The 14876-nt window shown below is 41.1% G+C and overlaps 1 protein-coding gene across 1 annotated transcript in view; it reads right to left on the reverse strand.

Moving 5' to 3' along the window:
- The window catches only part of sult1st6 (sulfotransferase family 1, cytosolic sulfotransferase 6), a 45948-nt gene extending 32062 nt beyond the window's left edge, over window positions 1-13886 (reverse strand). The window contains exon 1 of the mRNA XM_058793455.1: window positions 13276-13886. Coding sequence (XP_058649438.1) covers window positions 13276-13459 — 184 coding nt within the window. The 5' untranslated portion in view covers window positions 13460-13886. The remainder of the gene's footprint in view (window positions 1-13275) is intronic.
- Between the last annotated feature and the right edge of the window lie 990 nt (window positions 13887-14876).

Genomic DNA, 14876 nt, shown 5'->3' on the forward strand with positions numbered 1-14876 from the left:
CATAAGATCTATGAGGTAGTAATGTGGCAGCTTGGGCTTTACTAAAGACTTCATGGAGGTCCGCATACTCCTGGGGAACTCGGGATAACTCGGGACAATGAGCTAGAGACTTGGTTGTGACTGGCTCCATTTCAGGAATGGCCATGACTGGATTGGGTCTCAGAAAAAGATGCAGATCTCCACCTGGAGATGTCAACTGAGGGTTTTGGAAGAGTCTCTAATAGCTTGGAAGAATGGCAGAAGGTATTATCAGAAACTTGGCAGTTTGTTCCCCAGGTTCTAACAACCCCTCGGGACCAATCAATATGTGGGTTGTGTAAAGTCAGCCAAGGAAAGCCGAGGATTAGAGGAAGCTTAGAATGAATCAGAAAGAACTGTATCTGTTCCTGGTGTTGCCCGACCTGTAGCTGGAAAGGTGGAGTACATGGACTTCTCCTGTTCCCAGAGGCCTGCCATCAACTGCCGTGATATTTAGGGGTTTCCGGAGGGTAACTGGCTGAATGTCAAGTTTCTTGGCCATCTCATAGTCCATAAAACTCCCAGAGTCAAAGGCAAATACTTGAAGTTGGTTGCCCTGGACGATGGTAGCTAGGATCGTTAAACCTGAGGTTGCTGAGCAGGGGATGGTTCCTATTCTCGCCCTGGTCCCCCTCCTCCTGGACGAGAGTTGACTTTTCCCGACAACTCTGTATGGTTACTGCTTGATCCGTGAAGGCTGCCAAAATACGGTCCACTTTAGAAGGTGGTGAAGCTCCTTCTGCTGGGTTTCCTTCCATGGTTCAGTCTTGCTGTAACGAGGTTGCCTTAGGCGGGACTCAAACCCAGGTCTCTGGTGTTCAAAGTGGGTTGTGTTTCCTACTGAGCTAACTTCCAAGTATTGAAACCCAAGAGCAGAAGAGTAACAAGTCAGGAAACTTGAGTGTTCCAAAAATAAAAATATAATCTTTACTTGAGAAACCAAGGTAACAAAGTACAAATAAACCAGGATAGCCGAGCTTCCACAAACAGGGAAATAAAAATGGGTCAAAAAGGTACAATAAGGCACAGCCTTAACTTGAGAGCTGGTGACTGGAGTACGTAGACTCAAGACTGAACACAATAGCAGGGAACAAGCACACTTATAAAGGATAGAACACAGGTGAAGGGAATGAGGGCTAATGAGGAGAGTACTGAGCAAGATTAGGTACAATAGTGCCATCTGCAGGTCTGGAGGGAGCATAACCAATAAGCTTAAGGAGAGCATCCCCTGCAGGTCAGGAGTGGAACAGCAGTGCAGAGATGAGATCTTTACACTCTTGTTCACTTGCGTGCCTCGCCCACTCCTGACAGTAAAATAGATATGTTAGCATGACTTTCTAACATTTACAGATGAAAAATATACCTGTGACATGTCAGTTATGCACTGAGGAAAACACAACGTCTCAAACGCATTAAACAGCACAGATATATTCGCTGTTTGCCATGGTGGATCGATTTGATTCATGATCGACATTAAGGTCTGCTTTAGAATAAACGTGCACAAATGAGTGAGCTAGTTTGAATTTAATTTGTCGTTTATGGAACCGCTTTAGCCTCGATTGATTTGTTTGGTTATTTCAAGTCAGGTTTTGGACTTTAATCCCAGTTTTTCCTCAGGTCTCCATGGTGTTGTGATGCGTCATAGTCACGCAGCAGCGGTGATGAAAGAACGTGCTTGAGAAAGAGTTTAGAGAGGAGAAATCATATAAATCATCTGCATATAAAATATTGGTCACAGATTATTGGTCACTTTTTAAATAACTGAAGTATAGTTCATCCACTAGTAATTATATATAAATAAATCAGTTTTTACCGATAATAACCAAATATGTTCGAAAGATGCATCGCGATATAAATGGCAACTTGTAAACGATGAACACTTTTTAAACCGATGCATCGCATTGTTAATTTTTATGCCGATCCACCGAGCGAATCGGGGAATCTTCCCATCCCAAGTGGGCAAAGATGCGGTGTTCACGGCAATGTGTAATCTGAATGTGACCCTAAAGTGACCCATGTAGTAAATAGTGAACATGGTCCAAGTAGTGCCAACCAAATGTAGGCCACCTTTGGAAAAAATGTGGCACAATCGACAAAGGCTAATCAGGGTGTAAACCAAATGTGGTCCACATATGTTTCAGCAAATGTGGCCTAGTTATCCTAAAACGTATCTGGGCCAGTTTTAACAAAAATATGGCACAGTAAGCACTAGCTAATGTGGCTGAGAGCAAAAAGTGGCTGGCATATTTTTGTGTTGAGAAGTATACAATACTTGATGTTCAATTAATCAGAATCAGAATGAGCTTTATTGCCAGGTATGTTTACACATACGAGGAATTTGTTTTCGTGACAGAAGCTTCCTCAGTGCAACAGAATGACAGTGACCGTACAAAAACACAGATAATAAAAATAATTAAAAATAGAACAAGTAAATAGGGAATAACAATATACAAATTGACAATTGTATGTACAAGTATATTATGTGCAAACTGAAATGTAGACTAAGTATGTGTGTTAGATAAATAAGTGTATAAGTGTATAAATAGTCTGTGTTCCACAATTATTGTCAAGTGTCCATGAGATGGATTGCCTGAGGGAAGAAACTGTTCCTGTGCCTGGTCGTTCTGCTACTCAGAGCTCTGTAGCGTCAAGCAGACAGCAACAGTTCAAAGAGGGAGTGTGCTGGATGTGATGCCAGCTGCTCAACCTCCAGTCTGTAAGCAGACTCGTCACTGTCCTAAATGAGGCCATTCTCTGGTGGGACCTGTAACATGCTGTCTGTATTTTGGCAGTTCACAGGAGAGATTTGCTTTATTAAAGTCCCAGAGAATGATTAAAACAGAGTCTGGGTGTTGTTGTTCTGTCTCTATGATCTGATCAGCGAGTTTCTGTAAAGCTGAGCTCACGTGAGCTTGCGGTGGAGTGTAAACACTCACGAGAATGAACGAGCAAAACTCCCGCGGCGAGTAGAAAGGCTTACAGTTACTGAAAAGCGCTTCTAGATTGGGACAGCACATCTTCTTTAACACTGTTACATCTGTATACCACCTTTCATTGATGTAAAAGCATGTCCCACCGCCACGCGATTTCCCCGTTGATTCCTAAACTGCAAAAGTCTGTCTCCAGTGACTTAAGTCTATACTTTCCTGTTAGACATGAACTGGCTGTTGAATCTACATTAATTTTCAGAGGAAATTGTTTGATTGTTCCTGTTGCACTGCGGGAACGTCTCATCCACTTGGCACACAAGGGACATCAGGGGCTGGTGCAAACCAAACAGTGTCTGAGAGAGCTGTATTGGTGGCCTCGAATGGATGGTCTTGTTCACACAATCCTTTCTGAGTGTGTGACCTGCCAGGCCAGTGATAAATCGGCCAAAACGTTCAAAGCTCCAATGCAGCTGGTGGAGTTTCTGAAAGGCCCATTTCAACATGTTGCTATTGATATAGTAGGACAATTCGAGAAGGGAGCTACTGACTGTAAGTTTGCAATAACCCTGATTGACTATTTCAGCAAATGGCCAGAAGTTGGTTTTGCTTCATCAGTAACAATAGAGACTGTCCTGAAATTTCTGACCACGACCTTTGCTCGAGACCCCTTCACCATCACAACGGATAAAGGGCCACAGTTCACTTAACTTGAGAGCTGGTGACTGGAGTACGTAGACTCAAGACTGAACACAATAGCAGGGAACAAGCACACTTATAAAGGATAGAACACATGTGAAGGGAATGAGGGGAGTACTGAGCAAGATTAGGTACAATAGTGCCATCTGCAGGTCTGGAGGGAGCATAACCAATAAGCTTAAGGAGAGCATCCCTGCAGGTCAGGAGTGGAACAGCAATGCAGAGATGAGATCTTTACACTCTTGTTCACTTGCGTGCCTCGCCCACTCCTGACAGTAAAATAGATATGTTAGCATGACTTTCTAACATTTACAGATGAAAAATATACCTGTGACATGTCAGTTATGCACTGAGGAAAACACAACGTCTCAAACGCATTAAACAGCACAGATATATTCGCTGTTTGCCATGGTGGATCGATTTGATTCATGATCGACATTAAGGTCTGCTTTAGAATAAACGTGCACAAATGAGTGAGCTAGTTTGAATTTAATTTGTCGTTTATGGAACCGCTTTAGCCTCGATTGATTTGTCTGGTTATTTCAAGTCAGGTTTTGGACATTAATCCCAGTTTTTCCTCAGGTCTCCATGGTGTTGTGATGCGTCATAGTCACGCAGCAGCGGTGATGAAAGAACGTGCTTGAGAAAGAGTTTAGAGAGGAGAAATCATATAAATCATCTGCATATAAAATATTGGTCACAGATTATTGGTCACTTTTTAAATAACTGAAGTATAGTTCATCCACTAGTAATTATATATAAATAAATCAGTTTTTACCGATAATAACCAAATATGTTCAAAAGATGCATCGCGATATAAATGGCAACTTGTAAACGATGAACACTTTTTAAACCGATGCATCGCATTGTTAATTTTTATGCCGATCCACCGAGCGAATCGGGGAATCTTCCCATCCCAAGTGGGCAAAGATGCGGTGTTCACGGCAATGTGTAATCTGAATGTGACCCTAAAGTGACCCATGTAGTAAATAGTGAACATGGTCCAAGTAGTGCCAACCAAATGTAGGCCACCTTTGGAAAAAATGTGGCACAATCAACAAAGGCTAATCAGGGTGTAAACCAAATGTGGTCCACATATGTTTCAGCAAATGTGGCCTAGTTATCCTAAAACGTATCTGGGCCAGTTTTAACTGGCATGTTGATACACCCCAAAATCGGCAGGGCTTAATGTTGGTGGGGTGCTGGACGTCGCTTTGAGTAACAGCACTGCTGTGGCCTTTAGAGAAGAGAGTTTAGCTACTGCGGGAGCAGACACTGCTGCAACATCTGAAAAGAGAATGTGGCTTCTGTGGAAGCGGGCACTGCTGCGACATCTGAAAAGAGAATGTGGCTTCTGTGGAAGCGGGCACTGCTGCAACATCTGAAAAGAGAATGTGGCTTCTGCAGAAGTGGGCACTGCTGTGGCAGTGGGAAGTAGAGATACAGGCTCCAGCGGGAGCAAGCACTGCTGCGGCAGTGGGAAATAGAGATGAGTGGGCAGTAGAGATACGGGCTCCGGCGGGAGCAGGCACTGCTGCGGCAGTGGGAAATAGAGATGAGTGGGCAGTAGAGATACAGGCTCCTGCGGGAGCAGGCACTGCTGCGGCAGTGGGAAGTAGAGATGAGTGGGAAGTAGGGATAGAGGGTCCTGCGGGAGTGAGCACTGCTGCGACATCTGAAAAGAGAAGGAGGCTCCTGAGGAAGCGGTCACTGCTGCGACATCTGGAAAGAGAAGGAGGCTTCTGTGGGAGCAGTCACTGCTGCGGCAGTGGGTAAATACAGACAGGGCTCCAGTGAGAGCAGACACTGCTGCGGCAGTGGAGGAATATAGAAAAGGCTCCTGCGGAAGCAGTCACTGCTACGGCATCTGAAAAGAGAAGGAGGCTTCTGAGGAAGCGGTCACTGCTACGGCATCTGAAAAGAGAAGGAGGCTTCTGAGGAAGCGGTCACTGCTACGGCATCTGGAAAGAGAAGGAGGCTTCTGTGGGAGCAGTCACTGCTGCAGCAGTGGGTAAATACAGACAGGGCTCCAGTGAGAGCAGACACTGCTGCGGCAGTGGAGGAATATAGAAAAGGCTCCTGCGGGAGCAGTCACTGCTACGGCATCTGAAAAGAGAAGGAGGCTTCTGTGGAAGCGGTCACTGCTACAGCATCCGAAAAGAGAAGACTTCTGTGGAATCGAGTACTGCTGCTGCAGTGGAGAAAAATCAGATAAGTCTCCTGCAGGAGCGGGGTGTTGCTGGGATGGTTGAAGTGGAGATGAGCCACTATGGGTGGATTTGGTGGTGTTAGAGAGGATGGCTATGGCGGGTCCGAGGTTCGAGTGAACAGGGATGGACTGGCGTTGAAGGGGCCTGCTGATGAGGGTTTGGTGAGCTTCTTTGATATGGATGGGTCTTCACCACTAGCGGAGGCAGCCTCACACTAGCGTCTGCTATGGAAGCTGGAGGTCACTGAAAAGGAAAAAGGGGTTATTAGTGGTGGCAGGAAAATAGTGAGATATGTGGGCCTGAGTTGCCAGCGGAGGCGGCCACGCGCTTGCTTCGGCTGCTGTAGCTCATGGGGAGGGAGTGGAGTTTGAGACATCCTGAAGAGCCTGTGGTCTGTACCACTAGCGGAGGCAGCCTCACGCTAGCGTCTGCTAAAAGAGCTGGAGGCAACTGAAAAGGAAAGGGGTTAGGAGTAACGGGAGGAAAATACATTTTGAAAATTTTTATTTGGAAACCTTTAAAAATGGTAAAAGGCATGCGTTTTTCTCTTAACCACACAAAAGGAAAACAGCTAGCCAGCCAAACAGCACATCGGCTGGTAACGTAGACACTTTGAGGGAGGTGCCTAGCAGTATGCACTTCATATAGGTTGCATTGTTCAATAATTGTTTATTTATGGTATGCCTTAATTTTTTCGTTTGTACTTATGATTGTTAATCATTACTGTTGGTCCACTGAGATTCATTTTGTTTCTGGTTAAGATCAACAGTGAAAGAGAAGTTTCACTGTTGATTATCTGACTTATCTATCCATTTATCAAAATGAAATGAATAAATTAAATACAGGTAAAATGCTGGTGTAAAATAAGAGTAATTTCAGTGTGTATTCTAAGCACTTGCGTCATGATTGCGTAATGACATCAACATCCGATGATGTTGCGACATCATTTAACAACTTTAACAACAAATGATCTGCCTTTAGCGATTTTACCTGAAAATTGTTTGGCAAGACTGGTGGCCTGCGCCACTAGCGGAGGCAGCCACGCGCTTGCGTCTGGAAACAGAAGTTAGGGGCCCAGCTGCATGCGGCGCTGCGGCCGGAAGAACCGAGCGGGAAGTGAGTGAGGCTTTGCTGCGGTAAGAACTGGGTGCGGCCCAGGCTCATTGAAGGCCTGCTTCTGCGACCCGACACTCGCGGAGAACCGGGTCTTGTGCAGGACAATGGTGGTGTCAAGCGAGACGAGTTCGGGGCTTTCCTCGATCTATTGGCCGACTTGGCAGCTGGAGTGGATTTAGGAGTGAGGTTGGCTGATTTGCGGGGTGACGAATAGATCGTACACATCCGTTTGTTTATTCTCTGCGAGAACGGAGCGTCGGAATTCATCAGCGTTTGTCTCTTGTGGCTGGTCGAGCAGAGCGGCGGCTGCGATGGAGCCTGGGGCTCGGCGGCGATGACTGGCGGAGGAGGAGTGATCCTGGGGCCGGCGGATTTGCTGCAGAGGATCCAAAATCTAGAGTATGGGTCACGTTGTTTGGATGAGGAAAAAAATAAAAAATTGGGTCTGTGATATAATGGCAAAGGAGCAAACCAAACGCTGAAAGACTAGAACTGACGGAGGCAAGACTGCTTTGATTATTTATAGGGGTTCTCTCTCGAGCTGATTGGATAGACGGTGTGATTGCTGATGATGAATTGGCTGTGTTAATTATCTGCGCGTGCTCCTCCCGAAATTTGTTAATAAAACATCACTAATGGAGGTAATCGGTGAAGGCTCCACTAAAGGCAGCTGCCAATCAGTTCGTGCCTGTGTGAACGAACAGACAACCTTCTTGGCAATGCATAATTCTGTCTTTTTTACTCCAAATGCAGCGATTATCCCCTGCTAACAGTGGGAGCCACAACGGTACGCACAATAGGTCAATATTCACTATTAACGAAATGCTTTACACATGTCTCAACATCTCTCGCTGCTTCTCTCACTCCGATTGACACAAATGAGTAAACAGACAGTTCTAGACTTATGGTTTCCTGCACATGTAGAAAATACAAAACATTAGGCTACAACATCACTGAACTAAATTATACCCATGTGCAAATCACATTTCTTATTTATATATTTATTAACAATAAAGATTAAAAATAAGAAAGATGCACATTACAAATACGTTGTTGTAAATGTGACCCTGGATCACAAAACCACTCTTAAGTTGCTGGGGTATATTTATAGCAATAGCCAAAAATACATTGTATGGGTCAAAATTATTGATTTTTATTTCATGCCAAAAATCATTAGGACATTAAGTAGAGATCATGTTCCATGAAGATATTTTGTAAATTTCCTACTGTAAATACATCAAAACTTTGTATATCTGCCAAATATTGTCCTATCCTAACAAACCATACATCAATGATGTATAAATCTCAATTTAAAAAAAAAAATTATGACTGGTTTTGTGGTCCAGGGTCACAAATGAGAAACTGTGATGAGTCGTGCAGCAGTAATAACGTAACAAAAACATATAAAATTCCAAGCAAAATGATCATATTTATTCAAGCATTTAACATTTATAAGTTTAATTAAATGTCAGTAATGAACTGCATAAATTATAGCGATCACAAAGGTCCTCTTTCCCAAACGCGTACAGTAAGATTTAGTTGATATAGTATCAACTCCCCATAGTTCTATACTGCCGCCTGCTGGTGCAGTTGAGTAACTTAGAGAACAAGTTTTGTTATGTTGAGTTCGTGAGAAAAATAAGTCGTGATAACTAGAAAACAACTTTTGTTATGTCGAGATCAGGAGAAAACAAGAAGGGGAAAAAAATGCATGGCCGCTTAGAACTTCCGTAGTAATAGACAGCGCATCACCTGCCTCAAGATTTTTTACTGTTTGCACTCCGATCGAGGCACATAAACAAACAGACAGTGCAAATCTGCACATATTTACCTATTTGCCACCTATATCTTATTCCTATCTTATAATAGAGCACCTGCCTCAAGATCTCTCAGTCTGTTTACACTCCAATTGATGCACGTAACAAAACAGAAAATGCTGCTACTCCTGCTCTGCCTGCCCTAGATGAGTCTTCACACAAAACATGCCACAGCCAAAGTGAGTTAATATTAAAAGTCATGTGCATCAATCGCAGTGTCGGGTGGCTGTAAACAGTGAGAGATCTTGAGACTTGCACGACGCTTTGGTGCCACGGGACATGTGCTCCATAACGGATTAAAATATGAAATATATATATATATATATACACAGTATATATATATAGGTGGAAATGGGTAAATAAATATAGATTGGCACTTTTTTTTTTTTTTTTTCAAACTATTGAGGCAGGTGTAGAAAGGAATAAAATGTACTGTAATAAGTGTAGAATTGCACTGTCTGTTTACTCATTTGCGTCAATCGGAATGAGAGAAGCAGTGAGAGATGTTGAGAGAGGTGAAAAGTGTTTTGTTAATAGTGAATATTGACCTATTGTGTGTACCGTTGTGGCTCCCGCTGTTAGCAGGGTATAATCCCTGCATTTGGGGTAAAAAAGACAGAATTATGTATTGTGCCAAGAAGGTTGTCTGTTTGTTCACACAGGCACAACCTGATTGACAGCTGGCTTTAGCGGAGCTTTCATCGATTACCTCCATTAATCAAAACGTTCAGCACGGTCGTCTGTGAGTGACATCACTTCCCAATACAAACACGCCCCCTAGTATAGTCCCACCCCCTCACATTGATTGACAGCTTTCCGTGTAGACATCGGAAATTCAAATGCAAAAGGAATAGCGATTTCATTTGAGTTTTGGCAGGTTACCTGCGCGACGCAGAGAAAGTGAAAAACCAAATGTGGTAATTAATATTGCTATTTAAATATGACAGGCTCATAACTCTTAAGACATTGCCTTTTCATTTGAAATGTGGCAGTCACTGTGCGTTCGCGAAAGTGAAAATGCAAACGGTAATGCAAGATTTCCAATCCTTTTTTGATTATGTCACAATTTATGCGCCCACATGTGGAAAATGCAATTGAAAATACAATTTGCAATTGCTTTTGAAAATAGTCCGGAAAGTCATTCCATAGGAATAAAGCACATAAAGACAAGTCTTTATCGCCCTCAGGCCAATGGGGCCATTGAACGATTCAACAGGGTGCTTAAAGAATGTCTTCAAGCAGCTGAGATGACTCGTAAACCCTGGAAATCTGCAGTCCTGACCATGTTATTAAAAAATAAAATAAAATAACTTAAATGTACACTGAATCCTGAAATGTTTGATAAATGTTATTCTGTGTTATGTTAAAAAGGATAAAAGTGCTAGATTTCATTATGCTCCTTTGAAATGTCTATTTGAAATAGACTTGTTTGAATGCATAAGAGTTCATTTGAATATGCTATTTGAGAAGTTTTGTTTGAGTAAATCAGACTACGGTAATGATCTTATAAGGGATTTAATTCCTTTGAGTAAGGGGGAAAATGTGTTGAGAAGTATACAATACTTGCTTACTATAAAAAAATGTAATGCAAAACTGCACCACTAGGGGCTCTATATGCGATTACTGGGTTGCATTGAGTGATGCAGTGAACAAGAATTAAGAGTTAATTATACACCGAATGGAGTGTGTTCTGTTAAAAGAGTGAAAACGCAACACATATGATGCCACAAATGTGGCACAGTTATCCTAAAACGTATCTGGGCCACTTTTGGCAAAGATATGGCACAGTAAGCACTCGCTAATGTGGCTGTGAGCCTAAAGTGGCTCGCATATAAAATGAAAAATATTGCTCAAATATTTCATAACAATTTGGGCCACTTTTGGCAAATATATAGCACAGTCAGCATTAGCTAATCAGTGTGTAAGCCTAACTTGTCCCACATTTGACATGGCAAATATGCCCCATAAATTATAAAAGAGATGAGGGCCACTTCTAGTTTGGATGTAGCACTTGACACTGGCTAATTGAAATGGAAGTTTGAAATTGTAAATATGGCCTTATAGAATTTGGCTACTTTTAGTAGGATGCAACAGTTAACTGATGCAGGGTGATCTGGATATGAGTCTTAAGGAGGCTACAAACTCAGCCATTTATTTTTGAAACATGCTTTTAATGGCGTTTTTTTTTTTTTTATGTGTGTACTGTGCAGCATAAAAACAAAAGTACACTATAATGATAGCGCTTCCTGTCACGGTTTCTGTTAATTTGGGCTTTGTTTTCCTTTTGTAACAAGGTTCCCTTGTTGTGTTGATTGTATTACTCTGTTCAGGTGTGCCTAGTTAATTATCCTTGTTTGGTCTGAGTACTTAAGTTCCTGTATGTTCACTTTGAGTTTGCCTGGTCTTATGTCTGCATGTATTTAATGTTGCTGTGCTACATTGTGTTTGGTTTTACCCTTGTTGGATTAAAGACTTATGATATATAACCTCCCATCTTTGTCGTGCGCTCTTTAACACAGTGTTAGCCGTGACACTTACACACTTTCTGTGTAGGTAGAGTCTGAGTGAGAAACATTTAGGTTCAAACTTGTGAAGAACTTTTTTTTTTAAGTCTTGAAATGTGTCTATGAATATTTATCTATGACATTTGAATTGCTGCTTGTGCAAAACTTGGGTCGGGATGATTTTACCAATTAGAAAACATTTCTGGAACTTATTTGAACATTTTGACATTTTGAAATTTCTCTTTACAATATGTTGAGTATTGCTAAGTTGAGTATTGCTAAGTTGAGTATTGCTATGTTGAGTATTGCAATGCTAAGACTTATTTGAGGCTCAAATCTGGCAAACAGGACAGGACTGCCCAAATGCCTTTATTCCACATGGTATGTGGGTTGGAGCAAGGTGTTGGATCTGGGCACGAATTAAAAATCAATATTGCCCAGACTGGGCCATTTCTGATTTATTTTATTTTCATGGCTGACATGCGGCCTTCCTATGGCTTGCTTGTGGTCCAAATCTGGCCAATAGGAGTGGTCCACCCAACTGCCATCATTCTACACAGTATGTGGGCCGAAGCAAGATGTTGGATCTGGGCCAGAATTAAAATCAGTGTTGCCCAGATTGGGCCAGTTCTGGATCATTTTATTTATTTTCATGGCTGTGCTTGTGGCCCAAATCTGGCAAACAGGAGCGGACTGCCCAAGTGCCATTCCACGCGGTATGTAGGCCAGATGAAAGTGTCAGGTGTGGGCCTGATCTGGGAAGCACTTTGTTAGGAAAGCATGCCTGGAGTTTGGTCCGGCAGACTCTCATATTGTTCTGAGACCCTGGCTCAAATTTCAAATTTAAAAAAAGTGGTGAAATTGCATGCACTCCTTCCTGACAAGGGAGAAACTGATTAATTGTGCAATATTAACATGTTTTTAATAATGTTGACAATCTGAACTAAATAGTGCTACATAAATAAATGTGATTTATTTATGATTAAATAAAAGACTTATTTCTTTATGCAGGAATAAGTCACAGACGCTTCAGCCTCCACCGCATATTAACATGTTAAGACACATCTTCTTTGTCAAACCATCTCAGTTTAATTTTTAATTTTTATTTTGTTGAACTGTTCAGGGCTGCATTTCCCAAAAGCATCGTAAGCCTAAATTGATCGTAGTTCCAGTTTCAATGGGTCTACGATGTACTTAAGCTTACGATGCTTTTGGGAAATGCAGACCTGGATGACTCTGTGATTCAATATTAGAAGCGCTGTAATGTTTAGTATAAAAGATGATTTTGCTTAGGTGACCTAATTGTCTGCCCAATAAAGAATAGTTTTGCTATGAAAGAATTTTAGGCATTCAGTGGTAAGTCCTTATAGGTGTTGCCCTTACACACAGACTCAGAGATGACTGCTTAACCAAAGCGTCTAAAGACGACACAGGGAATAACCCCTATCTGAGAGCTCCAGCAGACCTGGTTCCTATAGATAACATTACCCCCAAATGGTTTAAACATTAACATAGTTAGACATAGTTTTACCCTCAGTATTAAGATCATAAGATCAGAGACTGGCAGAACCCCCTCACTGTAAACTATTCTAATCATTAAATTAATGCCATCAAGTTCACATTAAATGCTCAACACAACATACTTCACATTAGTTTTTTTTAAAGTTTTTTTTATGGGATGCTATGTCAGGACATAGAATCAGCCAATCTAAAACAGATTCTTTAATTTGTCTTAATCTTTCATTTGTATTTCAATAAGAGATGATAGTAATTTACAATGAGAGTGTGTAAATAATGACAGAATTTTAATTTGGGTTGGACTGTTCCTTTAAATCTATTGCTCAAACACTGTCAAGAGGGAGTGCAAAGTAAACATTTTATTATACATTGTAGTCTGGTCATACAATAATTGCACATAAAAAAATTAAAAAAAAAACACTTGACTTTAGGTTGATTAGCAAGTAAATTTTTATCTGTATTTTACCTGCTTTGGGGTAAGTAGAGATGAGTAGGTCTGATGGGTCAGGACAGAATTCCGAAATTGATTTCCAGTATTCAGCAATGGTGCTCATGAGAGGGACACCCTGGACATCTATTAGAGGAAAACGATGAATAGCATCACCTGCCCTCCAAATGGCTTCTTCATAGCTCAGCTGTTCCTTTTCCATCACCACACAAACGTCCTCTGGAATATCCTCTTATTCTTTTCAGTCCTGCTTTCTTAGGTTTTCCACCCTTTTCACTCGTTGAAATCTTTCTTTTTAGTATTCTTAAAAGGATACTGAGTGTGTGTTCCTGTCTTGTTCCTTTATAATTAGGCTCTGCTTTTGAAATGTCACTTATATAAATTTTCTTAATTGAGCTTTTACCACTTCAGTCTTAAAGTTAGATGTTGTTTGTTTAACCTCCCTGAGGTGTTATCAGGTTCTGTTTGCTTTCCAAAGTTTCTTGCTACTAGACTTTCAGCATTCTCATTATCAGTATCCTTGTGATTTTTAGTGTTCTCTCTCAGACTTTTTCTAACTGTGTCCCTATATTTCTATCTACTCTGCTTTGGGCATTACTGTAATGAGTTCCTGAGGTCCAGGGCACTTATGTAACTCATGGACAGCCGGGGCTGAATTCCAAACTTTCAGCAATGCTATCTTAAGTTCAAGGGAGTGTCTGAGAAGTATCATTTTAAATGGAAAAGGTTACCAACTCAGAATCAGTTAAACTTAGTAAGAAGTGCCTAAATTAGTTCAGCACGACCATTATTTCATAATACTTGATTTATGTGACCATTTAGAAAACTCTGTGTATGTGGAACTAAGTAGTTAATATTCAAATAAAATGTGGTGAGTTTCTTTCTATCTATCTATCTATCTATGCAGGAGTTCACATAATTTCCCTTTTGCATTATGCACAGCTGCAATATTAAAACAATGCTGCTACAATGAGACACACAGGGCTAATAAGGAATGTTAACTGAATACAAAGACAAAATCTAATAAATTATGGTGTTTTAACGTCCTGTTCAAAATGAACAAACATGAAACTACCCTCTGCAAATCAATAGTGTCAACTTATAGACACTCCCTCATCTGGCATGGGTTAACTTTGTACTGCAGGGTTGAGTTATGAGCCAAGCAGATACTAGCTATAAGGAATGTTAAAAACGGCAAACTTCCCCCAAAGTATAGTTCCACAAGAAACCCACAGGAAAACGACATGGCCAACCATAAACACATATTGTACAAACTTATTCATTAGACTTGCTCATTTTTTGAAGAAAAAAACAAAAACAAAACAATAAACACTTTTATATCTTCTAACCTTTGGATTGTTAATCATCTAGTGCTTTATTAACTACAATCATATGAACATCTTTGCCCCAGTAAGATATTTCTGAAATAAACACATCCACTATAGCTTATTGTTACCTGAGAATCATCATGTTAAAATGATAGTTTACCCTAAAAGGAAAATTTTGTCATCATTTACCACTGTGTTCCAAACCTGTATGACTTTTGATTTTGTAGAACAAAATGTTTTGTTTGTATCTTTATTTGTTTTTGTCCATACCTTGAAAGTGCAATGATGCTC

Source organism: Onychostoma macrolepis, chromosome 12 (assembly GCF_012432095.1).
Source record: "Onychostoma macrolepis isolate SWU-2019 chromosome 12, ASM1243209v1, whole genome shotgun sequence".
NCBI classification, from domain to species: domain Eukaryota; kingdom Metazoa; phylum Chordata; class Actinopteri; order Cypriniformes; family Cyprinidae; genus Onychostoma; species Onychostoma macrolepis.